The sequence below is a fragment of the Squalius cephalus genome (assembly GCF_949319135.1).
Source record: "Squalius cephalus genome assembly, chromosome: 18".
Taxonomy (NCBI): domain Eukaryota; kingdom Metazoa; phylum Chordata; class Actinopteri; order Cypriniformes; family Leuciscidae; genus Squalius; species Squalius cephalus.
This window is the reverse complement of record NC_137139.1, coordinates 21,149,611-21,174,821: the sequence shown is the minus strand read 5'-3', so window position 1 is coordinate 21,174,821 and position 25,211 is coordinate 21,149,611. Positions and strand designations below refer to the sequence as shown.

The 25,211-nt window shown below is 38.5% G+C and overlaps 1 protein-coding gene across 3 annotated transcripts in view; it reads left to right on the top strand.

Moving 5' to 3' along the window:
• epha2b (eph receptor A2 b) overlaps positions 1 to 23,846 on the top strand; it is a 30,931-nt gene extending 7,085 nt beyond the window's left edge. For 2 of the 3 annotated variants that reach the window (XM_079848958.1, XM_079848957.1), the window contains 17 exons: positions 2,043 to 2,139; positions 3,066 to 3,133; positions 4,338 to 4,986; positions 13,346 to 13,501; positions 13,673 to 14,008; positions 15,100 to 15,224; positions 15,336 to 15,522; positions 15,874 to 15,970; positions 16,471 to 16,526; positions 16,621 to 16,746; positions 17,480 to 17,665; positions 18,141 to 18,202; positions 18,344 to 18,553; positions 18,720 to 18,869; positions 18,975 to 19,168; positions 19,566 to 19,721; positions 22,190 to 23,846. In XM_079848958.1, coding sequence (XP_079705084.1) covers positions 2,097 to 2,139; positions 3,066 to 3,133; positions 4,338 to 4,986; positions 13,346 to 13,501; positions 13,673 to 14,008; positions 15,100 to 15,224; positions 15,336 to 15,522; positions 15,874 to 15,970; positions 16,471 to 16,526; positions 16,621 to 16,746; positions 17,480 to 17,665; positions 18,141 to 18,202; positions 18,344 to 18,553; positions 18,720 to 18,869; positions 18,975 to 19,168; positions 19,566 to 19,721; positions 22,190 to 22,298 — 2,910 coding nt within the window. In that variant the 5' untranslated portion in view covers positions 2,043 to 2,096 and the 3' untranslated portion in view covers positions 22,299 to 23,846. Of the gene's footprint in view, positions 1 to 2,042; positions 2,140 to 2,162; positions 2,454 to 3,065; positions 3,134 to 4,337; positions 4,987 to 13,345; positions 13,502 to 13,672; positions 14,009 to 15,099; positions 15,225 to 15,335; positions 15,523 to 15,873; positions 15,971 to 16,470; positions 16,527 to 16,620; positions 16,747 to 17,479; positions 17,666 to 18,140; positions 18,203 to 18,343; positions 18,554 to 18,719; positions 18,870 to 18,974; positions 19,169 to 19,565; positions 19,722 to 22,189 lie in introns of those variants that run through there. The other variant, XM_079848956.1, reaches the window with a different exon arrangement.
• Positions 23,847 to 25,211: the final 1,365 nt, after the last annotated feature.

The following is a 25,211-nucleotide window of genomic DNA, read 5'->3' as shown; positions in this document are numbered from 1 at the left end:
CATGGTCTATGATCTTCCAGTAAAATGAACTCTGACCGTGATTGAAGTAAATATTCTACCAAGGAGAACTCTGTGTCGCAATAACAAATCATCTTCTTGAACTTTTGACCTGGTTTGTGAATTTAGCTAATGACTCTTATCATGTGATTACACACAATGTGTCAATACCGATTCAATCGTTACCATAACAAACAGAAAGCCATATAAAATTCACCCTCTATTCATTGTTTCGATGCTAAAATGGAATATTCTTTAAGAATTTCCCTTTATTATTAAGATTTGAATGTGATTTATATAATATTATAGGTTTTTATTTTTTTCCATTATCAGTTTGATTTGAATGTTTAATTAATTTTGTTGTGTTTTTATAATTTCTGGTTTTCTTTTTTGTTTTCTTCCTAAAAAGGTATAGTTTTAGTTATTTTAGTACTTCAAGTCAAGTTAAAATAAACAAAAATTGTAAATGTTGCCTTGGCAACATTTGGCAAATGTTGGTTTTAGTTTTAATTAATGATAATAACGATGGTTCCTGGTATATTGTAGACTATACAACAACATGCCAGACTTTAAAGGGATAGTTCACTCAAAAATAAAGATTCTTTTGTCAATTACATACTCGCATAAAAAAGATATCAGTGTTTTTGTTCATAAAATGACCTACTTTTTTTTGTTTTCTACAAAAGAAAGAAAGTCCTACAGGTTTGGTGGAACATGACATGAGGGTTAGTAAATGATATCAGAATTTTCATTATTAGGTGAGCTATCCCTTTAAGAGCAGGAAGTCTCAGTGTTACCACAGAGGTGATTGACTGAGATATACATTAGCTCACACATGCGTCTTTGAGCAACACTTGCTGCTGTATGTTGATGGGTTAGTAACAATGGACCTGCTGTTTGCTTCTCTGCTGTTGAGTGGACTACCACCTGTCCTTCAAGCACTCCCTTCACAACTTCCCCCACACTTTCAAACAACCCTTTTCTCCATTCGTTCATGACTGTTAAGTTTCAAGATTTACGATGTTATTGCCACCTCAGTAACTAGTGTACTTTCAGGACTTTACATTTTATCATTTGAAATTGCTCGTATGTAAGAACATAAACTGTATCGTAAGGAATTCAAAATAGGAATACAGATCTCTCCTCATTCATATAAAGGCCTTAATACGTAATTAAAAGAATTGATTATAAAAATGATTATACACAGCGAATGAATAATGTTTGTGCAAGAGTAGCTCTACTTTTTTAGTGCAATGTTTTCATTCTCAAATGAAGTTCATATGAATGTGTGAAAAAGGGGTGTGAGGTGAGAATAGTGGTGTGGGGAAGTTAAGGAGATTGCATTGTTAACCAAAAAAATCTCTGAAATGTTGGGAGCAGCCCCTGGTGTGAAAGACTTTGTGGGTATGGTGTCGTCAGAGGTGTGGAAAGTGAATATTTTGACAAGAGCAGTGCAATGACAGTAGCAATGAACTTAAAAATTAGGAGTTGCACATAAGGGCCTGCATGTCTTATTAAATACGTTGAGACTGAAAAAATTGCTTTTTAAGAGTTTAATTAGTAATTTTGAAAATAATAGTAATTTTGAATATAATGTATATTATAGATATATAATAATATATCTTTTTTTTTCCCAAAATGAACTGAACGTGGGGTGACCGCTGTAAAATGCTCTCTGTCAAGTAAATCCTTTCACTTGTGCACTTTTTTCCTCAGAGACACTGTGTGGCTGTCAGTGGGGCAGCTAAGTAGGAGTCTCAAACACAAGGAGCTTGACTTCAAAATTCCTAAGAGTTGCCATGGGACACTTTTGTCTGATTTAAGTCCTGTACTCAAGCTCTTACCAGTTCTGCTTACAGTTGATACATTTTTAACCAGACACCATCTTTGATTTCGCAATTTCTTTTAGCAGTAAACATTAGGCTATTGTTAAAAAAAAAAAAAAAAAAAAAAAAAGAATTAAATGATTACTGCAATGATTTGAATATCAGTTCAAAAGGTAATGTAAAAAATTATGACATTTGTTGTATGATTTCAATTGTTAGGTACAGCTGAGAAGATCAAGATCTTTGATATTGGACAGTACAAAATCCCCATTTATGAAGGAGATTGAGTTGGCTGGGTACACTGTAAATTTTACAGGTAAGTTACACGTTATAAGAAATGTGAGGGGCGGGGTCCCAGGACGGAACTCATGCATGTTAATGCCCATGACCACCCCCCTTCCTATAAAGACGTTGATCACATTCCAGCGGGCGGGGTTTCATGACGCTCCGCGTTTCTCAATGAGTCTGTCGAGAGCGCAACTGGAACAGCAACTGGATTGAGCGTGGAGCGTGGAGCAGCCAACATCACTGTCCACTCCGAACACAACATGGATTACAGACGGATTAAGCGTGTTTTATTTGTCAATGTATTTATGAACTTTGTATTTATTTCTCTTCAAAAAAAGGAAGGTAAGTAAGTCTCTCTGAGACTTTCTAAAACTTCTCATTCAGGTTCACACACATGACTTAAACTATTTAAAAGTTCTATACCTAAATGGCTAAAATTGCAACAACGCAAGTAGTCGGCAAGCATAATAATATATCAACCTGTGCTTCGTCGATCCAGTGCAAATTTGTTCATTTTTGTGAATTTAAACACTTTTTAATGTTGAAATTGTTTAAAATTTTGAGCATTTTAGTAGGCTATTTTAGATTTTATAAGTGGCATTTAATGCATCATACGCAAACGCAAACAAATCAGTAGGCTATAGTTTTGAAGTAAATCAATAAGCGAAGTGCGAAATTTCCTTAGCGACGAGAAATAATTAACCGTATAGCCTACGACCTTGTAACACGGAACATTTTTTTATTGTTCTAAATTATGAAATATTGTTTTTGTTATTACCAACTGAAATGTGTTTTATTATTAGCAGCAGTAGAAGGCTAAACATTATTTCCTCGTTAGTTGTAACCCGGTGTGCTTACATGCATTTACTTTATTTCAGCTTTTTGAATAACTGTTGTTATCTATCCGGACAAAAATATTTAATATATGTATTGTTTCTCCCGTTATTGTCACAGAGGTGCTACTGGATATGGTGTCATCGGGAGCAGAGTTGGGTTGGTTGACATCGCCTGTTGAGCGCGGGGTGAGTTTATTCTTCATATACGATCCTTCATTTTTTTCTGCATTTCTTTTCGTTTGTTTCACGTAATTTTAAAATGATAAGGTTTTTATTATTTATTTTTTATTATCGTTATTGCTTAAGGATAATTCAGACTTTACCCTCTAAAACATTCCTGAAAAGGTTTGGATGATTCTTTGCCTGCTGAACACTTGTAGTCTCGTGCGATTTTAAAGCCCTGTGTTAGGGATTGTAAAACTGAGGGTGTAATTAACTTTTAAAGGTTGGCGCATATGGTGCTTTTTGTGACGTTAACTAATAATGTTAACTAGAATTTAGAAGCGTAATTGGTTTGGAAATCAAAAGGATGTGTTTTAGAACATGGTAGCTGTTGGGTTTTTTTTAGCTTGTAGACCAATTTGGACTAGCAACAAACGCTACTGGTCATAGGGTTGTCAAGCTGGGTATTGAATGGTAGCGGGTTGACAATCTTAGACCAGCTAGTGTATTTCAAAACCTTGTTCCAAAAGAGCTACTGGGTTTTTCATCAGGGCATGATCCGATATGGCAAGTACAGACTTGTTAAGTCTTCCTCACATTAATAGCCAGTCTGAAACTGAAGGTTTACATCTACCTTAAAATGTGGAAAAAACAAATACACACTAAATAATTAAATGCAAAGCATTTTTTCCCTCAGACTGTCGTGGAAAAAGCTGAGAAATTAAGAATGTGAACAAGGTGTCAGCGTGTTCAATTTTATAGAAAGTTAATTGCACTCTTAATGAGCTGCTGCTTATTTAAAGAGTTTAATGTCTTTCAAACGTATGCAATGCTTTAAACCACAAAGTTCCTTTTATTTGGAAGCATTCGTTGCAGAGACCATTTTACTGCCATGCCACACACTACGAAAACAATGCACCTCTCCTGTAATTAAAACCACGGTAACACATGAAATAAGAGCTAAAAACACACATGTATGCTGCATGTGAAGAGATATGTTTCAGCATATTACATCAGTCATGCAGTAGAAAGACTGCCGCATTGTTCTTTGCCAGAAGTTGGTGGGTAATTGACCAGCATCCTCACTACTACTTAAAATTCCATGGTCAGGACATTTTGTGTTATTTTTGTTCTCAGCCTTCGCTGGCATCTTTTCTTTGAAATTTTTTTCCACAATCTTGGTTTTGACTTTATTGCTAACATCCATTTTTTTAATTTCACGTTGCAGTGGGAGATTGGCCAGCGCGCTGTGAACGGCTCTCTGCTGTATAACTATTATATATGTAACGTGGAGGAACGAGAACAAGACAACTGGTTGCGTACTACGTTCATCCAGCGCAACCCCACTGCTTCTCGGGTCTTCGTGGAGCTGCGATTCGTGGTCCGTGACTGCAACTCTTTCAATGCAGACTCACTTAACTGCAAGGAGACCTTTAACTTGTACACCTCTGAGGCTGACGCGGACATCGGCACTGCTTTCCGCAAAGGCCAGTTCCGCAAGGTGGCCACCATTGCTCCAGATGAAATATCCAGCCTCGGGGAGATGAAGATGAACATTGAGACAAAAGTAGTGGAAAATCTTTCTCGCAAGGGCTTCTACCTGGCCTTCCAGGACATTGGGGCCTGCGTAGCCATCTACTCTGTCAGGGTTTACTATAAAACATGTCCAGCAACAGTGAAGAGCTTGGCAGCGTTCCCTGAGACAGTGGCAGGGGGAGAGAACCAAGCCCTGCGGGAGGTGGCTGGAAGTTGTGTCGAAAATGCTGTAAGCGAGGACCAACCTCGCATTTATTGTACCACGGAAGGGGAATGGGTGGTACCTGTGAGCCAATGCCAGTGCAGACCCGGGTTCGAAGCCATGAACGATGCATGCCAAGGTAAGACATACGTTTCTTTGTTTGGTTTCTACAGATCGAGGCCAGCACCAGCTGTTGTCAGTTAAAATTTCTGGTTTGGGTCAGGAATTTGAATATACTTACACATGGATAGTGATTAACATTTCATTCGTAGTATATCATTATATGAATTGCTCTATTATTTTATAAAAATGTTTCGTATTATTGTGGATTTTATCTATCCTTACTATACAAGGCACTGATTATATGAAGTCTAAGTCAGTTTTTTCACATTTTAAGTGGCTCGCCAGCATCTTTTCCATACATGCTTGGAAAAAACACTGTCCTTTTCACATTTTTGCTCATCAACTATTTTGTTCATGCTGGAACTTTTAAACTTTCAAGTGCTTTGAAACCTGTTTGCTCTTCGTCACTGTGCGTTTGACTCCCATAACCCCCAGCATTCTTTGAAACACAAGTTCAGACGTCAACGACTATTGCAAACCTATTGTGCTTTAGGCAGAACCTTTCAGTGACAGATTTAATTCTAGCTTTGAGGTTGTGACAATTTCTCTTGTTGTCACAGTCACTTGTTTTTTTTTTTTTCTCCTCTTGTGTTTCTGTCCCTGCCACACCAGAGCGAGATCAACCATGTGAGTGACAGTCCTAAAGTTCTTTGTGACTGCTGAAATGCGAGCACTCGCATGTTGGAACTTGTTTAGAATAATTCAGTTTTAAACGTCCTCTAACCTCAACACTTTAACATATTTCCACAATTCAGCCACATGCAGTGACAGGTAAAACACAAGCAAATGAAACTCAAATGATAGCAGATTCTCAAATAGGCAATCTGGGTTACAATTTCTTAATTGTAGCGGTTACACATTACCATTGCCAAGCTCATGGACATGCATTTTTTTGGTTAGCACACATTCCTTGTTTTATAGACTAGGAATTGTGGGAACAGGTGTGTGTGCATGGTTTAGAATGGGAAAAGATAAAGTGTCAGACATTGAAGAGGGAGGAGATTGTAGTGGAAAGGTGGAGAATGGAATGTAAAGGTAGCAGAACAATGTAGTGCTGTGTTCAGAGACATTCCCCCCTCCCTCCACCAGTGCCTCTTTCACTCCACTGATGCATTCCTGCTAGGTTTATTAAGGAGCCTTCCCAACTACTGCCGGCCTGTGGAATTCCCTGGGGAGAGCTCCAGGCCAGAGCTGACTCATGTTGATGGATGTACTGTTGATTAAAGGCAATCATTGTCAAATAGCCAGGTCAGAGAACTATGGTAAATGTGTGGGTGGGGTCAAACAACATTTAATTTTTATAAAAGGATGGCAAACTGTCCTGTATTGGTGAGATTTCTTAAAAATATAAATATCAGACATGCACGCGGTGTTGCGGTTTCAGTATTGACGCTGATGCTGTTTTCCACTAATAAAACAGACCCTTTCTCAGTCGTAACGAATAAAAGAGCACATACCTTTGCTGACCACACAAAGACTGCTGCCTGACCTGCGCTGGGAATTCATGCCCACACCCTGTCACTCACAGTAAACCGAGGTTGCCAGAGTTGGATAACTATAGTTTCTGGAACGTTTCAAACTTCTATTGGCCTCCATATTGTTGATCTATAGGAAAAATTAAACACTGATGAAGACGGATTGTCTTGAATCTTCCATAGTAACATTTCTGTAGAACAAGCTTTGTGTTTTACAGTAAAGAAGTTTTTTTTTTCTGCACTGGAACAAGCTAAAGCTGAGAGTTATGAGTGTCCAAGTTAGAGTTGTGTGTATAATGTGTGGTGAGTGACTGGCTGGGTAGTAATTGACTTGGGTGTGTGTCCTCAAGAGCCATAAGTACTGGTTTTGGATGCTTCCTATCCTGTTACTCTGGCCCTTTCTTTCTTTCTCTCTGTCTTTCTCGCTTGCTCTTAGTTTGTCCCACCGTTATAGCCTCTCCCAAATGGATTGTGATCCCTTGAGTTTTCCCAAATTAAACCAACAACAAGGCATGGTTTATATTTATTGTTATTGGCTGTTCTGATGACAATATGTTATTTTAGGCCTTAACTGCAGGTCTTGGAAGTGACATGTATTGAAAGTTTAAACATCCACTTTCACACGGCCCAGAAAACACTGTTGTAACTCTTCTGGGAGATTTCAAATGGTGTCTTGTAAATAAACAGCTTTGCTTATCCCCATCTGTCTCCCAAAGACAAATAGATGGTTTTAGACCATCCCCAGTTTACATGCAAAAGCATTTTAAATAAACGTTAACTCCGACTCACATGCATTTATGTGTACGGTCAAAAGGTTGTGAAATTTTGGAATTCCTTGCTTGAGAAAGTCCACACAACGTTCAAATACCGCAAACCATTGGGCGACAGTGCAGAAAGAGAATACAAACATCCTCCAAAAGTGAGATATCTGGATTACAAGTAAAAAAAAAAAAGTATTGTGCAAGCTTATTTGCACTAAATATAGTTTAGCAGTGTTCCACCAGAATCCTAAGTAAATTTGATGAAAGCCGTGATGATCTGTACCCTGAGGTGTAATTATTCTCTGCTTTGTGATACTTATGTTCTCTTCTTTTGCCATATTTTGCTCTCTTACACCTACAGTATTAAGCCACAGAAACCATTTTATCTCCACCTTTGGGATTCCTAATCTTACTTAACTAGCAGTCAACCGCAACAATCCATTGCCGGTTCTTTCCATTGCTGTAGCATTTGCCTGGGCAAGTTTAGATAATGATGAGCACTTCCAAATGGGGTTGTTTGACTTCTTTGATCCTCTGTCAACTTCATGTGCCAACATCAAATGAAACTAGAGTGGATGACATGTTTTTTCTGTTAATTTCATTATAATGACTGCTGAAACTTACTAATTAAATGAAACTTTACTCACTGGAACTGAAAATGTTCATGTGGAATTAAAATGTTCACGATGACCATCTAGGAGGAGTTCACTGAAGTGAGTCACCAGAAGGAGGGGATTGTGTGGATTTCTTCCACCTTAGTAATGTGATAAAAACGGTTGCATACAATTCTGCCATTTTTGTGTATATAATTTTGTTTCTTTTCCTTCAGTGAAATAGTTGGTGGACCAATGGGGTGGAATATTGAGGTTAGATGTATACATTGAAGCTCTTACATTAAAGGAGTTAACTTCAGGATTGTGTGCATGTGCTGAGTGTATTGTGCTGCCAGTGTGTGAGATCAGCAGTTTCCTGCCCCTGTGTCAGCTCTGCGTCCCCGAAACAGGACAGGCTATAGCGGAAACCGGAGGCCTGCTAATCCTCGGTGACCCTCCAACTCGTCCGCTCAGGGGTTTTAATTGTCACTGGCTTCATTCACTTATTCATTTTCCACTTAAGGAATTTTGTTTATGGCTTTACTTCACATTTTTGGCCTAAACCAGACTTTACCCATATGTGTTGTCATCTCAAAGTTTGGACGATGGGCCAGTGTTTTGCATGGGCCAGAATGAGAGCAAACCAGATCACTATTTGTGCTCACTGGATTCGTGTTTTAGGTTTCTTAGTTAACTCCTTTCTTAATTAACAAATCTTCTGGATGGGTCTCAATGTTTGTGTCCTTTTGTGCTCTGTCATCTTCTCTTCCTCTTGCCCTCTTTCCTTTAGAATGAGTGAAAAGTGTGAAAAGAGAGGGATTAGAGCATTTATTGTGTCTCTTAACGACTAGATGAAAGAGTGAGTGGAATTGTAAAGCGTAGATGTAATTCTCTTACAACTGTTCCATTGGGCTGATAATCCTTTGCACTAATGCTCTCACCACACCTAGAGACTATTCCCTCCCTGCTGGCTTCATGTTACCACTGCATCCCCCCCCCATACATACAAACACACACTCAAAGCTCTGGCTTTGTCCCGTCTGACCATAAGAACCACTCCACTGACTATTCAGAGATGTGGAAACTAGTGCAAGCTATTATGTTGTAATATGCATATTAACCTTCTAAAATCAAATCAAATGTTTTTAGGGATGAACTGATATTACATATAAACTAAAACAAAAAAATATTTTATTTTATATAAAATAACCTATATATATGTATATATATCGAGTATATATCGAGTATTTATGTATATATATATATATATATATATATATACACACACATATATATTTATATATATGTATATATATATATGTATTCGAGTTATTTAAGAAAGATCAGTCAGATCTAGCAGCACATAGCTGAGTTGTAAATTTGTCTTCACCTCAGTGTAGGCCACAGAAAACCAATGTTTATGATTGCACCATGCTATCTTTATCTTAATTTTCTTATGTGTACATGTTTTATTTTTTCAGAGGCTCTTTGTCTGAATTTTAACCTCTTCCCCTGTGAAACGAGCCCCTGGCCGCTGTCCGCACTCACTCTGCTGTGGTGTTTGTTTTACTTGGCCATCAACACCTGGCGGAGCAGCACACTTTAACTCAACTCTGCCTAGGGCTACATGTAAGCCCCTCCGTGCCTAGGTTTAAATGACTAGGCCTTTTGTTTTTCTTTCCTTTTTCTCATTCGAAACCCCCCCAGTCAAACTCTTGTCCTGGAGGGGTTCGCGCTGTCCCGCCGCCATGTAAACAGTCATTCATTCAGCCCTCCTTCCCCTTCTCGGTCGACCCATCCATCCATACATCCGTCCATTAACGTCACCCTCTCATCAGTCTTCGCTCCGACTGCTCCACTCAACCCATACGGATCACAGACCCCATAGGTCACCGGCGAGCAGGATCCAACTACTCTCACAATAAACAAACAGTCACTCAGAGGCTCTTATGGTCTGGGCCCTCGGTGCCAGATAGCGAAATGGGGCACTGAGAGACGACCGACACATCTATGCATCTCTGCTGAGAAGTTTGTATTACATAAATGTAATCAACATTCCTCAAAAGCCATAAGTCGTCTTTCGCCTCTGACCTCTCATTACGATTTTTGCGATTGAGCTAGTTCTCTTTTCCAGAGCATGTCCAACATTCGCCTTCTCTGTCCCTGCATGCTTTGATTGGCTGCCTTAGGAAGGAAGCTTCGAGTCAGCCTTGTGCTTCCTGCTTCCTGTTGTGTCCAAAATGCGAAGACAAAGCCCCTTGCGCTGAATCACATTCCGGCTGTATTTTGGAAAGTGAAGCGTGGATTTAAAAAGCCACATTAACTTTAGAATCCAATCGACTATGCACTGTAAAAAAAAGATTTTTCGAAGTTGTAAATAACAACAAAAATTACTGGAGCACATTTTACAAGAAATTTCCTTTTTAGTCTTTCTACTTCAAAATTTCACATTTAATTCAATGTGTTGCTTGCTGTTTCTTTGTAATTAAGTGAAATTAAGTGAATTTAGAAATGACAACATTATTAGTTACATTTATTTATGTATTATTTTGTTGTTTTAAAAAAATAGGCAGAAAGACACCATCCACAATTAAATATCCAATATTGACTTACACATTCAAATATTCAATATTGACTGATATGATAAATAAAAAATGTCTAATATCGTCCGAAGGCAGATATGGTCTTTTTATATTGTGCATCCATAAAAAAACAAAAATTTATTTATTATACATACTTTAATTTTTTATTTGTGTGATATATACTGTATATGTATATGTATGTGTGTGTAATGTGATTATTGAATAATTGTAAAATTTACTAGCAATTTGAAAATTAAGTGAAACTTGATTCAAAGTAAATCCTACACCAAATTTGTTTTCCTTTGGTTTGAAATGTTGATAGTTCTGATTCGTTACACACAAAGTGTTTTGAATAAAAGTTTCAAGTCGTTCAAATTCTTTTGTAAACTCTTTGCATAAAAGGATTAAAGCAGCCCTCCAAAACGCTGTCAGGTTTTTGTCCGTGGCTGTTAAGAAGCCAGCCAGCGTATTAACGCGTCATGTGGCATCTACACTATTTGAAACAAGTGTTTTCTCTCTCGCTGCCCCGAGTGGCTTTCTGTGCCTGTTGTCCGGAGTGAATGGGCTGCCGAATGTTGTGCTAGACCCTCACATGTGGCCATGAGGCAAGCGAGGGGACTTAAGAATTTGGAGATTACGAGTGGAGAGCTGAGACGGGGGCTATATGAAACGGGGTTCGCAGCAGCAGCTGTTTGGCCCCCTTCACTGTGAATAGGACAATTCTTTTTCTTTCCCTACTCCCCCCTTTCCTTTCAAATCCCACCAGGACTCGTTATCCCTCTCTCTGTCTCTCCCTCAGTCCCCCTGTCTATCCCACACTATCCCCACCTCCGCAGAGGGGTGCGTTAATGAGTTGCAGTAAAGTCTCCACAACAGCTGGCACAGAAACAAGATGAGGAGTCGACTTGAAAGAAGGAATAAATAACACATTGGCTCGATCTTCGCTGCCATGCTGAATTCTTTTCATGCTGCGAGTTTTCTTTTGAAATAAGAGAATGCATGCTCTCAAATATTAGAGGTAATGTATACCACTGAAGTGCATACATTGAGCATGAATGCATGAACATCAAGTGCATGAAGGTTGTGATATATATTTTATATCCTGTGAGTGAGAGCAAGTGGCTCAACCCAAAACAAAACAAGGCCTCAATTGATGCAAAGCATTCAGGAAGGAGGAAGCACCCTACTCTGTAATTATAACTGTTTGGCAAATCTTCAGATAACAAACCATTAGAAAATGGAAACAATGATTTAGTTTGTGGCCACTGTGCTACTCAAATACAATGACTGCAAAGAGTGTTTGGACACTTTTACCCACACTTAAAAATCCACGTGGTGCGCTACATCTGTGGTTGCTCTGATAGGACACTGAATTTGAGGGAAACCGTCTACATTCATCCACAACAATCACAATAGTTGGATAAAAATACACACACACACAAAAATAGCTTAGAAAAGAGAATTCAGTTCTGTGGAAATTTAATGCATTGTCTTTTTATACTGTGGATAGACTTCCTCACTTATATAGACCTATATTTTCCATTTAATCACGTCTAATACTGACTAAGCATCCTAATACTGAAACTACTGGGCAAATGTTTAATCATCTCTCTAGTACACGGTCTTTGCCTCTGGCTGTATTTCAACACACAAGTACAAATATCTCACCTGATCAGACACATGGTGTACTTGATTGTGTAATATTGCTATAATCTATGCCTTGCGTGTGTCTCAGCTTGTCTCTTGACTGATAAAACTTGCACTTGAAACTAAAAACCTGGTATCACTGCTTTATAAACTAAATAAATGGTCCTGTATGTGGCTGCTCTAAGAAACGAAAGAGCCAGATTCAGAACGGAAGCAGTGTGTGTGTGTGTGTGTGTACACAGGGTGGTGGTGGATTGTGAATGAGACTCTGGACAGCGGAAGGACATGAGCTGGGCATGTTGGAATGTTTCTAGACAGATTCCGTGGATAGACAGATTCCGTACTTTTTCTTCCTGTTTATACATTTAAACGTCTGAATTACTAAATGTATGCATGCTTGCAAATTCAGATTTTTGCTTTAATTCATTTTTTATAATAGAATGCAGTAATTAATAGTTTAATTATTACAATTATTTGGGGGGGGGGGGGGGGGGGTAAGATTAAAAAAGTAAAAAAAAATGTTTTTATTTTATTAAGGACATTTTTCATACTTGATGTATGATCTCACTTTTAAAAAAAAAAACTGATCTCAAGGTGATTATTAGTGCATGTCTGATGTCATTTTCCCTGAAGTTCACACAGGTGTCCTACCTAGAAGAGTAACCAGAGGTGTAGTTTCAATGATGTTTGATATCTAAAGCATATCCAAATATTTCATTTTGTACAATATATTTAGCATTTGAGTCATTGCCCTGCAAATAAATGCCACATTATGTAATATTTTGTTATAAAGTTATAAATATATTTTTAAGTGTGGCCTTAAGTTTCTAGATACTTTTTGGAGCCACTGTATGTCCATATTTGTTAATGCAAAATATTCATAAAATATCCACAAGAGTTGGCTGACAAAATATTTCTTTTGTATTAAATCCTTTGTTAGATGCAGCATTCACCCTGTTTGTTGGTTTTATTGCTTTTGTTCTGTTTTCTCTCGTGGTTGAGTTTTGAGAGCGGAGGTACCGGGCTGGAATGTGGGATGACAGGTCCTGTTTGTAGAGAATGAGGGGGATGGTTCACACAGGATGAGTAGGAGTGTGCTTAGTCTTGCTCTGTCAACTTTGCGCACTCTTGCACAGAGCTAAAAAAAAGAGAAAGACAGTAGAGGAAAAAAAACATCTTCAAAGGAGGTTAATTTACTGTGTTCATACATAGATGATCACTTGACATATACGGTGTGAGCAGTTTAATTGCACAGTTTCCTCTCATCCGCATCCAAGTCATCATGCATGTGTTTTTTTTTTGTGTGTATGTGTGCAGAATGCCAGCCAGGCTTCTTCAAATCTTCAGTGTCCAGTGAGGCCTGCAAACCCTGTCCAGAAAACACCCAGCCCTCGGGCCGTGGCGCCGTCAGCTGTTCCTGCAAGGAGGGCTTTTATCGAGCACCTGAGGACCCAGAGACAGCCGCTTGCTCTGGTGAGAAGTCAAAACGTCTACCTTGAACATTCATTGCTGTCATGAGCCAGTTCCTGTCATTTTATATTTACCTACAATATCCTTTCTCTGTCACTCTTTTCTTTAGGGATTAACTAAACCAGTATAGGTGAACAGGTAAATAAAAGGCTTGTCTGCTCTTTGTCTACTCAGGTTTACCCTCCGCTCCTCAGAGTCTGCTGGCCACCACAGCTCAGATGTCAATAGGCAGGCTTCAGTTGTCATGGAGGCCCCCTGCAGACACCGGTGGCCGTAATGATATCACTTACACTGTGGTTTGCGAACGATGTGAGGGGAAGGCGTGTCAGTCTTGTGCCGAGAAAGTGCGTTTCGACCCAAGCAACTCTGACCTGAAGGAGACCAGAGTCACTGTGAGTGAACTGGAGCCCCATTTGAACTACACCTTCACTGTTGAGGCTCGGAGCGGAGTGTCTCAGTTCAGCAATAAGAGAGCCATTAGCAGCATCAACACCGCTTTACTTTATACAGGTCAGTATTGATCACAACAGTAGATGGAAAAATTCACTGGAAATAATGGGTTGAATCATTTTAAGTAGTGTACTTTGTTTTTGTTTTTGTTTTTATTTTTTGGGGGAATTTGCACTGTTCAAATGTTTGGGGTCAGTACGATTTTAAAGTAATACTTTTTTTTAGCAGAGATGCCTTAAATTGATCAAAAGTGACAGAAAATGTTACAAATGATTTCTATTTCAAATAAATGCTGTTCTTTCGAACGTTCTTTTTATCAAAGAATCCTGAAGAATCACTGTTTCCTCAAAGATATTAAGCAGCATCATAACTGTTTTTAACAATAATATATTAAGAAATGTTTCTTGAGCACCAAATCATCATATTCGAATGGTTTCTGAAGGTTCATGTGATACTTAAATTTCAGCTGTGCCATCACATGCATAAATTGCATTTTAAAATATATTCAAATTAAAAACTGTTATTTTAAATTGCAATAATTGTTCACAATATTTCTGTTTTTACTATTTTTGATCAAATAAATGCAGTCTTAGTGAGCATTAGTCTTCTTTCAAAATCTTTGAAAAATCTTAACGACCCCAAACCTTTGAACTATAGTGCGTTTTTTCTCCTCATTCTGTTTTGTCCTTTTTGGAAATCAAAGATTAAGATTATATTTTAAATACTTTAGGCAATGCTCAAACATGCAGAAAAAGTCTGATTTCTTGTTCAGTTTTTGCTCAAATCTTTTTTCTTTTTTTGTAGTCTAAACAGCAAAAAAACACAATCTAATGTTTACAAACCCAAACCCATCTACTTCCATTTTGTGGTTTGAAATCCGATTAAAATCAGATATTTTGTGAATTATAGTCTGTACGGTGACTCTGGTCAGATCGGATTTCAAGTTTTTTTTCACAACGTCATCGTAAGTGCACAGTGTTTACTAGAGCTGTTTCCAATTAAACTCATTTCCCCCAACTCTTTTCTCAAATGGTTAACCATGTGACATTCCACAGTTAGTCCTGTAGATCAGATTTGAAAGTTTTGAGTGTGCAGTACGAACAAACATATATACTTCAGAAACTCACACTTAACTGCTGTTTTATCCCCAGATCCCCCAAAAGTGACTGCACTGCACCTCGTTGAAAGTAGCCCCACCAGCCTGTCGCTTCAGTGGTCTGTTTCTCACCGTGCCAAGCCAGTTGCCACACATTACGAGCTGATGTATCGCAAGAAGGTCAGTAACAATATCCTTTTCAGCACTAATACTTCACTGCAAATCCTGATCTGTGATAGTGGCATTGTTATTCTCCATTTCATCATCTTCCTTTCATTGTCACGTCTACAGGAAAATGATGAGGAGAAGGCCAGTGGAAAGGTCACTACCTACACTGTTCTGGTGCTGGACAAGAACTCGGCTAAGATCAGTAATCTGTCTCCTTCCACTGTTTACTTGTTTAAAGTCCAAGCTCTTAGCTCAGAGGGAAACTCGGGCAGCTACAGCAAGGAACAGGAGTTTTCAACACTCCCCCAAGGTGAAAAAAGTCACAAAGTTTGCTTTTATATTTACAATGTCCAATCAAATGATTTCTAGAATGCCAATGTCCCACCCGCTAATACCACCTGCAACTGTAGAAAATCATGTTCATGGCTGTAACTACAGGCTGCTTGTCAAGCAAATTCATGGGCTATTTAATAATTAATAAAAAAAAAATATATATATATTTTTTTATAAAATACAAAAAGTTTTAATTTTTGAGAAAACTCTATTTAGCCTGAACAGCGTACTTGACAGAGAATGTTTGCTTGCTCTTTTATTTTATGGAGTGTGTTGTTTTATTCTTGAGTGATTCATTTGCCTGACTGCTTTGTTGTTGTTTTCCCAGCTCAAAAAACGGGAAACACAGCAGTGATCCTTGGGGCAGCGATTGGGGGAGGCATCATGCTTTTCATCGTGGTAGTGGTCCTGCTTCTGCGAAAACGGTTAGGAACAAGCACTTCACGCACACACCCAGCTTTGTGCCTCTCCCCCAGTCACTCCTTCAAGCCGCTCCTTTTCTTTCTCCTTAAAAATCCATTCACTGTTTCCTTTTCACCGCTCTCACACTCTTACTGAAATTGCTCCTTACCAATTTTGAGGAAGAATCAATTTGCTAACTGTCCGCTGACTGCTCACTAAGTGTATCTTAACAAGAGGCATGTTTGAAAGGAGCTGAATCAGAGAGGCATATTGTGTAAGATAAGAAGCGATGGGTTTGTAGCGGTTCTGTGAAGGTGACCTGAGCCCTTCTAGTTCCTGTGATAACCTAGACCTCTGTCACCACTTGGCAAACACAGACCGCTTTTTTTTCCCTCCTAAACACTCCTCGACTGAATGGAGCCAGTCCAGCGCTAGCCGCTCTTCAAACTCAAGTCTGAAAAGAAATGTGTCGGTTTGCTAAAAAAACAAAAAGAGGCCTCATTGAGCTGTTTTTCTTCTACAGCCGAAGAAACTCTCACACCAGGCAAGGGCCAGAGGACACTTATTTCTCCAGCCCAGGTTAGTGGCATTGAATTTCATTTGCTGGCTTTCTTGTTTTAAAACCCTGTCCCTTTCCTCCTCTTAAATTCTCCCTAAATTCTTGTCAACCCAGATCAGTTGAAGCCGTTGAAGACCTACGTTGATCCTCACACTTATGAAGATCCCAACACTGCAGTGCTGAAGTTTGCCAGCGAGATCCCTCCTAGTCACGTCACCAAGCAGAAAGTCATCGGAGCAGGTTAGTACATCCTTGGAAGTTTGACAACCCGCTGTGGGGCTGTTTTGAATGCATTCTGGGGGATGGGACTTTCAACACTCATTGATTTGAAGTTATGTTACAGTTCATTGAAAGTGACAGCTTTTTTACAGTTCATTGGAGTGACAGCTTAAACAAGGCGAACATTGATATTGTCTAATTCGAGCTTTACATGTTAGAGCTGGAATCTTTTTATTGTAGTCATTTCCTCCAGAGATGTTTTTTTCCCTCCCAATGTCATTCAGATTGAATTAGTGTTGTTTTCTTAACCCGCTCTAGAGCTCTTTTTCATATCCCACATGGAGGAGTACTGCTATAAAAAACCTTACGTAATTAATCATGACTTCAAACAACCACTAAATTAGTCTTAAATCCTAAAGTGTTTATAGGCTAACATCAACTTTAAATAAGAAGATCAGTGTGCCGTGGTCACGTTTTCCCTCTCAAGCCGCCCACAGGACATGGCCCTTGTCCACTTTGTGTCTGCTTGTTGTACACAAATTCTCATGCCCTTTCTGACCCCCTCCCATGAATCCACTTACTAACCGTTCATAGGAATCTCTGTGGCCTTAGCACCACTGGTTATATTTCCAAGTGTCTTTTTCATGTTTTTAAATAACCCCTATTTGTCATGAGACACGATAAAGGAGTTGCCCTTTGGTATGTTGCTTATCTGATGCCTCTCCCTTTGGTGGTTTGTGTTGCTGTGCTGTAGGTGAGTTTGGAGAGGTGTATCGAGGAATTCTAAAAGTTCCCGGTCGAAAAGAAGCAGCGGTAGCAATAAAGACGCTGAAGCCAGGCTACACAGAGAAACAGAGGCAGGACTTCCTTAGTGAGGCCAGCATCATGGGACAATTCTCACATCAGAACATCATCCGACTGGAGGGGGTGGTCACCAAATGTGAGTTAAAAAAATGTATTGCTTTTTTAAAATAAATATTTCAAAAAATATTTCTTCTAGATAAAAAAATGCATTTTTTTAAATAATTTGATTAATGATTAAATTATGTAAATTAAATTAACCCCTTTAATGATGAAAATTATTTATGAATATTAATATATTAAATATTAATTAATTATATATATATATATATATATATACACACACACACACACATATTTGCACATTTTTATTTAATTTAGGAACAAAATATCTTTCTTTTTTTTTACTTTAGTTTAGAGTATAAACATAAAATGTTTGCATTAAATTGGTAATATTATTTTCCATATTTTTATTTAATTAAAACTAGATATATAATAAAAATAGTAGTTTTTTTTAATTACTTGACTTTTATCCTCTGAATGACTTTGAGTGCAGTTTGGTTTTACTTTTTATGTTATAAAGCCGCTTTATGTCTGTTTTTTTTCTTTTGCAGTCAAGCATGCCATGATTGTGACTGAGTACATGGAAAATGGAGCTCTTGACAAATACCTGAAGGTACGTTTGTCACAATTCACCACTTAGACAGAAAAACTATGACAGATGATAATGACATACTTGCAAAGTGATGTAACATAGCAAATCATTTAGTCAAAATTCTCAAGAAAATCTAGAAATGAAACTTGAATTTCTTCACAGGACCATGATGGCGAGATGTCGTCCTTCCAGTTGGTTGGTATGCTCCGTGGCATTGCGGCCGGAATGAAATATCTCTCAGACATGAGCTATGTACACAGGGATCTGGCTGCCAGAAACATCTTGGTGAACTGCAACCTGGAGTGCAAGGTGTCTGACTTTGGTTTGTCACGTGTTTTGGAGGATGACCCTGAAGGAACCTACACCACCAGCGTAAGTTCATATTGCAAATAAATATGTGGTTTGAATGTTCTCTGAAACTGCACTTAACTCCAGATGTCTTTATTTTACTATTACTACAACCTGGTTATTATTTCAGGATTTTCGGAAATTACAAGGGATTGCCTGACACTTGTTTATATGTTTTTTTTCCCAACAGGGAGGTAAAATTCCTATTCGCTGGACTGCACCAGAGGCCATAGCTTACAGGAAATTCACGTCAGCAAGTGATGTGTGGAGTTTTGGCATTGTCATATGGGAGGTCATGGCCTTTGGAGAGAGGCCCTACTGGGACATGAGTAACCATGAGGTACGGACTGGCCACACCACACTGGCTATGAACAATAACTCTGCTGTTTGTCTCGAAGGATCTTCCTTTGAGCAAAATGTCTTATCTGACTATCTTTTTTTCCAGGTAATGAAGGCCATTAATGAGGCTTTCCGCCTTCCTGCTCCGATGGACTGTCCCTCTGCCGTGTATCAGCTGATGTTACAGTGCTGGCAGCAAGATCGCTCCAAACGGCCTCGCTTTGGTGACATTGTCAGTCTACTAGACAAACTCCTCAAGAGCCCAGATTCTCTGAAGGCCATAGCAGATTTTGACCCTCGGTAAGAGCTCAACACATACTCTGAATTCTTAAACGGCTCATATGAATTTTTACAAGACTCGAACTGCAGAGAGAAGTTGAGGCATGCACTATCTATTACACAATTTTATGCAAGAAAGTCAAGTGGTGGTTCAAACAAAGTCATTCCTCGGAAAAGTTTAGACATGCACCACGTACCAATGGTACCTCTGAATGGTTTTGGCATCTGATGTTTATCACACAGTATGCGTGTAAGAGAGAATATCTGACAGTTTCATATCTTTATCAGATTCTTAAACTGAACGGACAGGTTTTCCTCTCGAAGTGTGTCTCTTCCACCCAACAATTACAACAAGGGAAAGGCAAAAAAGGTCTCACTGTGTGGTTTGCTGAATGTATTTGTGTTCTGTTTTTGTCAGAGTTTCCATTCGACTTCCCAGCACCAGTGGCTCAGACGGCTCTCCCTTCAGGTCTGTGGCGGAGTGGTTGGAGTCCATCAAGATGAGCCAGTACAGTGAAAACTTCAACATAGCCGGGGTCGTCAGCATGGAGCAGGTGCTGCAGATGAAGAGCGAGTGAGTAACGCTAAGTTCCCATCATTCCGGTCCTTTAGTACGCTATCAAGGGAAGTTTAGCTGTGAACAATCAGATGAGATCACGCAGAGAGTCCAAAGTGCATTCCTGCAGAATTGATTTCTGCCTTACTTGGTGTGTCATATCCTGGATCTCCAGGTAAATAGAATGTTTGACATCCGGCCAATAAGAAACTAGGATTGTCAGTAGATTAAAATTAAATTGATCTTTCTACAGTTAACATGGTTCATTTCATGTTTTGAATTTGCTCAAAATTTGTCTCTAAATATGTATTTTTCAGTGCAGTCAATAAAATTATATAGCATATATTTTTTTTTACTTTTTCTTTGCTCATGACTCTTTGGCATAAATGTTTCATACTTATTGAACTAATTAAATTAAATATTTTGTGAAAAGTCTATTTTTAATTTAATTTATAAATAAATAAGCAAGCTGTGAAGAAGGTCTTCACGTGTACTGATAAATGAAAGTTCACAAATAAAACTAAATAAATGTATTATTATTTATTATTATGTAATTTAGTAAAATAATGATAATAATACAAATAATAATTATTATAATCATCTCACTATTAAAATATGTAATGTTTGGACATACAGTATCGAATTTAGCGCAAAAAAAACACATTCTCTCTTATACTGTATAATACAAAATTAGTTAGGCTACAATTCTGACATTATTTAAAATAGTCCTTTTAATAAAATGGCCCCAGATGAACATAATTTGAGAGTTCTGGGAATTTGTGAAGGAATTTAGAGTGTTTGGAAAGTTCTCTTCCCTGTGGCATACAGCCTACACTGAGGCAGATTGGTTAGGACAAGATCGTATTTAAGTAAGATGGTATCTTTTAACTTTTAATAATTCCTAGAACATATAAATATTTTCCATGTTTTTGTTTTAGGGATCCGGTAATTGAACGTGGCTTAAATTCATGCTTTGGTTACGAGGATAATCTCGCACCACCGCAGACCATTTTTGATTTACTGTATCTGGCGAGAGCGGAAACCACATATATTGTAACAACAATTTAACCTTTTTAAGACTTTTAATCAAGTAAGGCGGTAACTTTTTACTTCAAAATTTTAAAACTTCACAGCGTCTTTACAGCTTAAAATGCTACTCGTTGATTTAAGGTTGAGCGGAAAACATTGTGGCAGCAGAGAAAGAATAGTCTTCGTTTTTAGTGGCCTCGATGTGGTGGATAGTGGCATGCTTCTCCCCCTCCCCTGTTCTGCCATTCCTCCCTTCCTCCCACTGTTTCGGCAGGCTCTCTCATCCCTCCCATTCCCAACAGTCGAGGACTGTGCTCTCACTGCAGCCAGGAACCACTGTTTCTGCCTGCTGGGGCCATGAGGCTATGCGGCTACTCCCCCTCACATCAACAGGATTGGACTTAAAAGTCAGGACGTGAGATGAAAGAGTGTAGGGATGGTGAGCGAGAGAGCTGATGTACATGTGGAGGTAGAGACGACAGTGCTGGACCTCACGGAGGAGGCAGTTTGACTGATGAAGCGGTTGGGAGTGTAGTAACAGCGTAGTGTAGCTCTAAGACCTCTGGCTCAGCTCCCGTGGGTGTTTTTAGCCTAGAAGCTTGCTGAACTTTGTGTGGAGGACCAGAAATGCCTTTGATGTGTTTGTCTTTTATTTTATGGCGGACTGTTCCATCTGGTGTCATCTGGTAGCACTCTTTAAAACCAGAAACTATTTACAAGTCCTCCGCTGACTGTGCCGGCCAGCTCTGATTCATAGTGGGTGAAGGGAATACTTCTTAAATCATCAAGGCACTAATTAAAAATGTAATTAGGATTTGGATAACATGTCACTTTTCAAACCTCACTTCAAATAAGATTGTGTCATTTTCAAGTACCCTCCCACAGTGTTATTATCATTTGATGAAAACTAAGGCAAAATCTATATGAATATGATTATATATGAAACTGATTTGACTGGGGAAACTAAACTGAAATAGATTGTCATGACTCCAAAGATCAAGTAAAATAATATGCAAATATTATTTAAATAATTATTATAAAGCTTTGCATTAAAAACTGGAACTAAACTTAAAACTAAAAGAGAAACTAAAGAATACATTTTTTGAGTGAATGAAGGAATGAATGACAACTTGAAACCAAACTAAAATACATTGACTAAAATGCAAATATTCATTTTTATAAAATTTTGCGTACACTTTTAAAAATAAAGGCTCTTTATTTTCCATCCATGGTTCCATTACGAACCTTTAACATCCTTGGAACCTTTCTATTCCATTAAGAAAATGGTTCTTCTAATCTATGCCATCGCTGCAAAAACTCATTTTTGGAACCATTGTTTTAAAGAGCGTATTAACTTTGGCTAAAAACCAAAATTAAGCAAAAACTGTGAGAACGAACAAAAAATAAAATTAAAAGACAAGCTCTCACATTCTCACACATTCTTTTCTGTTTCCCAGGGATATCCGTAACATCGGAGTCCGTCTGCCGGGCCATCTGAAGAGGATTGCCTACAGCATCTTGGGGCTTAAGGACCAGACGAGCACCCTGAGTGTGTTTGCAGTGTGAACTGTCTTTAAAATGCACCGAAGGGACCAAACCCTTTGGCTGTGGACTGAATAAACACTCAGCTGCCTCAGGATTGGACTGCAGGGACAGCCCTTGACCTGGCCTTAACCCTCCAGCCTAGCGAGATGGACTCTCACCGCCGTGGAGACTTGTAGCATTTGATGTACTTCTCAGAAATGGAGGAAGTGTAAAACAATCAAAAAGCTATTGATGTGTTCATCAAACCATGTATATTAGATTTATTTTTACCATATGCATATGTTTATTTTCTTGTCAAAAATATAGTAATTTCTTTAGTTTAGTTTTTTAATTTTTTTGTTTAGTTTCATATGCATGCTTAATTCTCAGCGCTCACTTTACTCTCAGATCTTATACGTTGCTCCTCCAATGGGTTTGAAGGAGAACTGGCACTGTATTGCTCTGTACTTGACTGAACTCTTCAGCATCACGAGAGAAAAACAGACCAACAGGTCTTTCTATACCAGAAATGTGGGTTTAACGTAAGACTTCGTGATGTTCCGCTGAGATCAAGGTGATTGTAATGCTCTCTGGTTTCTATCATGCTTGAGTTGGCCGTGATTTTATGTCTCGCACGATGACATTTTCATTACAATTGCACTCTCAGCGCTATATGCTTTGGACCATCAAGTTTAAAGTCTCTGGTTTAGATGAAACGGAGCAGCAAGGCATTCCTTAAATCCTGTGTTTTCTCTGCAAACAAGAAGAGCGGAGGCACCGCCATGAAATAGCACTTAAATCAGAAATCTCAGCAGCTGTCTCATCCCTTATCGTTATGAAAGGCTGCAGTAATGACGGCATTAAGGATTGAAGGAACAAAGAGCGAGCAAAATGACAAAATGGAAATGGGTTAAGAAGAAAATTTTGTCTGGGAACAGATTGTCGGTCTAAATCAAATGGGAAAATGTAATCCGGCGGTCTTCTGCAAACAAAGGCACGGTTCTGATTTTCAGATATTTGCACCAAGTGACAGTCCTTGCAAACTAAGAAAATGATCAAACAGACAGTTATGTTTACCAGAATATGTGGATGATATACCAAGGTCTGTTATTCATTTTGTATCAGCAGATTAAAGTCGCCTGGAGCTGTGAATTGCGGAGACTATCTTCAGCAGATCTGGTTTATGATTAACTGATCCAAGCTTTGCTGAAATGCTACGACCTTCCTTGATTATTTCCTCTGACTTTTTAGGACCACAGTAGGGTTTCAGATGGGGGCAGATACAAGCCTCCCTTTAAGGGAAAAACTCTGTTTCAATGTTAAACTCCTTTTCAAGGCTATTTTGTATTTACAGAGGAGAGAATCAGCTACCTTAAGAGTCCTGAACTCTTAATGAATGATATTGCAGTTCCTTGTTAATTTCACATTATTCTGATTATTTCTAGATGTTGAATGCAGATGAGTTCTTCCATATTTAGAAATGACATATTTAGTGTTTGTTTGCGGTTGATATTGTGTTTCAAATCTTTTCTAAATGGGACGTTGATACTGCCAAACTGTAATAATAGCAGGACTTTTTGGAAAGGGAAATTTGTCATTTTTGATCTTCTATCTTAGTTCTGACCTTTTTCTAAATATTGAAATTTTATAAGCTCAGTATGAACCCCACTCATGGGCATATTTCCACACAAACAAAAACATGTTTGATTTGGCCAATTGTTTTATATTTTATTTAATAGTTTATTTATTTTTTACTTTATTTATTGTTTCAAGGACACTGAATTAGGATTTATTTGTAATGGAAGTTTGTCTTTCAGTCACAATAAAATCTTTGTAGCCTTTCAATTCAATGTCACTATGATTTCTTTATTTGTGTCTTCATCCACTACAATAAAAAGGCATAATAGAATAGAAATGAAGTTGCTTCTCCCAATTACAGCCTCACTGTAGTACATTAAGTGGTACTGAGCAATTCAATACAGCTCTAATGTACTCAAGGAAGCCACAAGCTTTGCATGACTGCATTATCTAATTGGTCAGAGCAGCCCCTATTTAATTAGTTGCCGGTTTGCAGTCCATCTGTAAACTATGACAGAAACCAATGAACCTTATAACCCGAACCGTGCAGGACAATTAACTTTGTTCTCAATTTAGCCCCTCCTGTCCATAACTGCAGCCTCACTGAACCCAAATTAAGAGAGGCTTTTGTCTGGCGCCCGGAGTATTGAATTTATCAGCTGCTGCTGAGTGATGTAGGTAACAATGCCACTAATGCACCCTTTTGATAAGGTGGAAAATGTCAAGGTTGGAATGTAAATATTTATATACGAAAATAATCGGACAGGGGAAGCTGGCTGAAGAATGAAATGCCATCATGGAAGTCAAACAGGTACAGCAGGGGAACAAAAAGTGCCCTGCATCCGTTTTATGTATGCATGTCTGTCATTGTCTAGGCTAGGGCATGCTTCGTCTTCTTTTGATCAGATGCACCTGCATCAGTGGCCTGGAATTATGTATTTCAATTGTACATAATATGTGCCTCATGTGGTTCAGTGTGTATGTTTGACCCAAAAACAAAAGTTCCTGGTCTTTTAGTGAGTTTTGTGGTTCTTTGGTAGGCTACAAGTTATTAAAAAGTAATAATGTTGTATTTTAAGTATTTTATTCAAATGTAATATCTTGCTTCACCTCTGAGAACACTTTCCTGTTCCACTGTCGTCACTTAGGCCACACAGGCTTGTACTATGGAATGTTTGACAAGTTCAGAAGGTGAGTCAGATGTTGATTCATTAACAGCGTTGAGAGATTCATTTCAGTGAACTTATGTCCTTTTGAACAATTCATTAAAAGAGCCGGCTCGTAAGAGAAATTAGTTGGAAATCATACTACACTTTTCGTGCTGTATGTTTTTGATTCACACACACACACAAAAAAGGTCTGACTCATAAGAGTTAT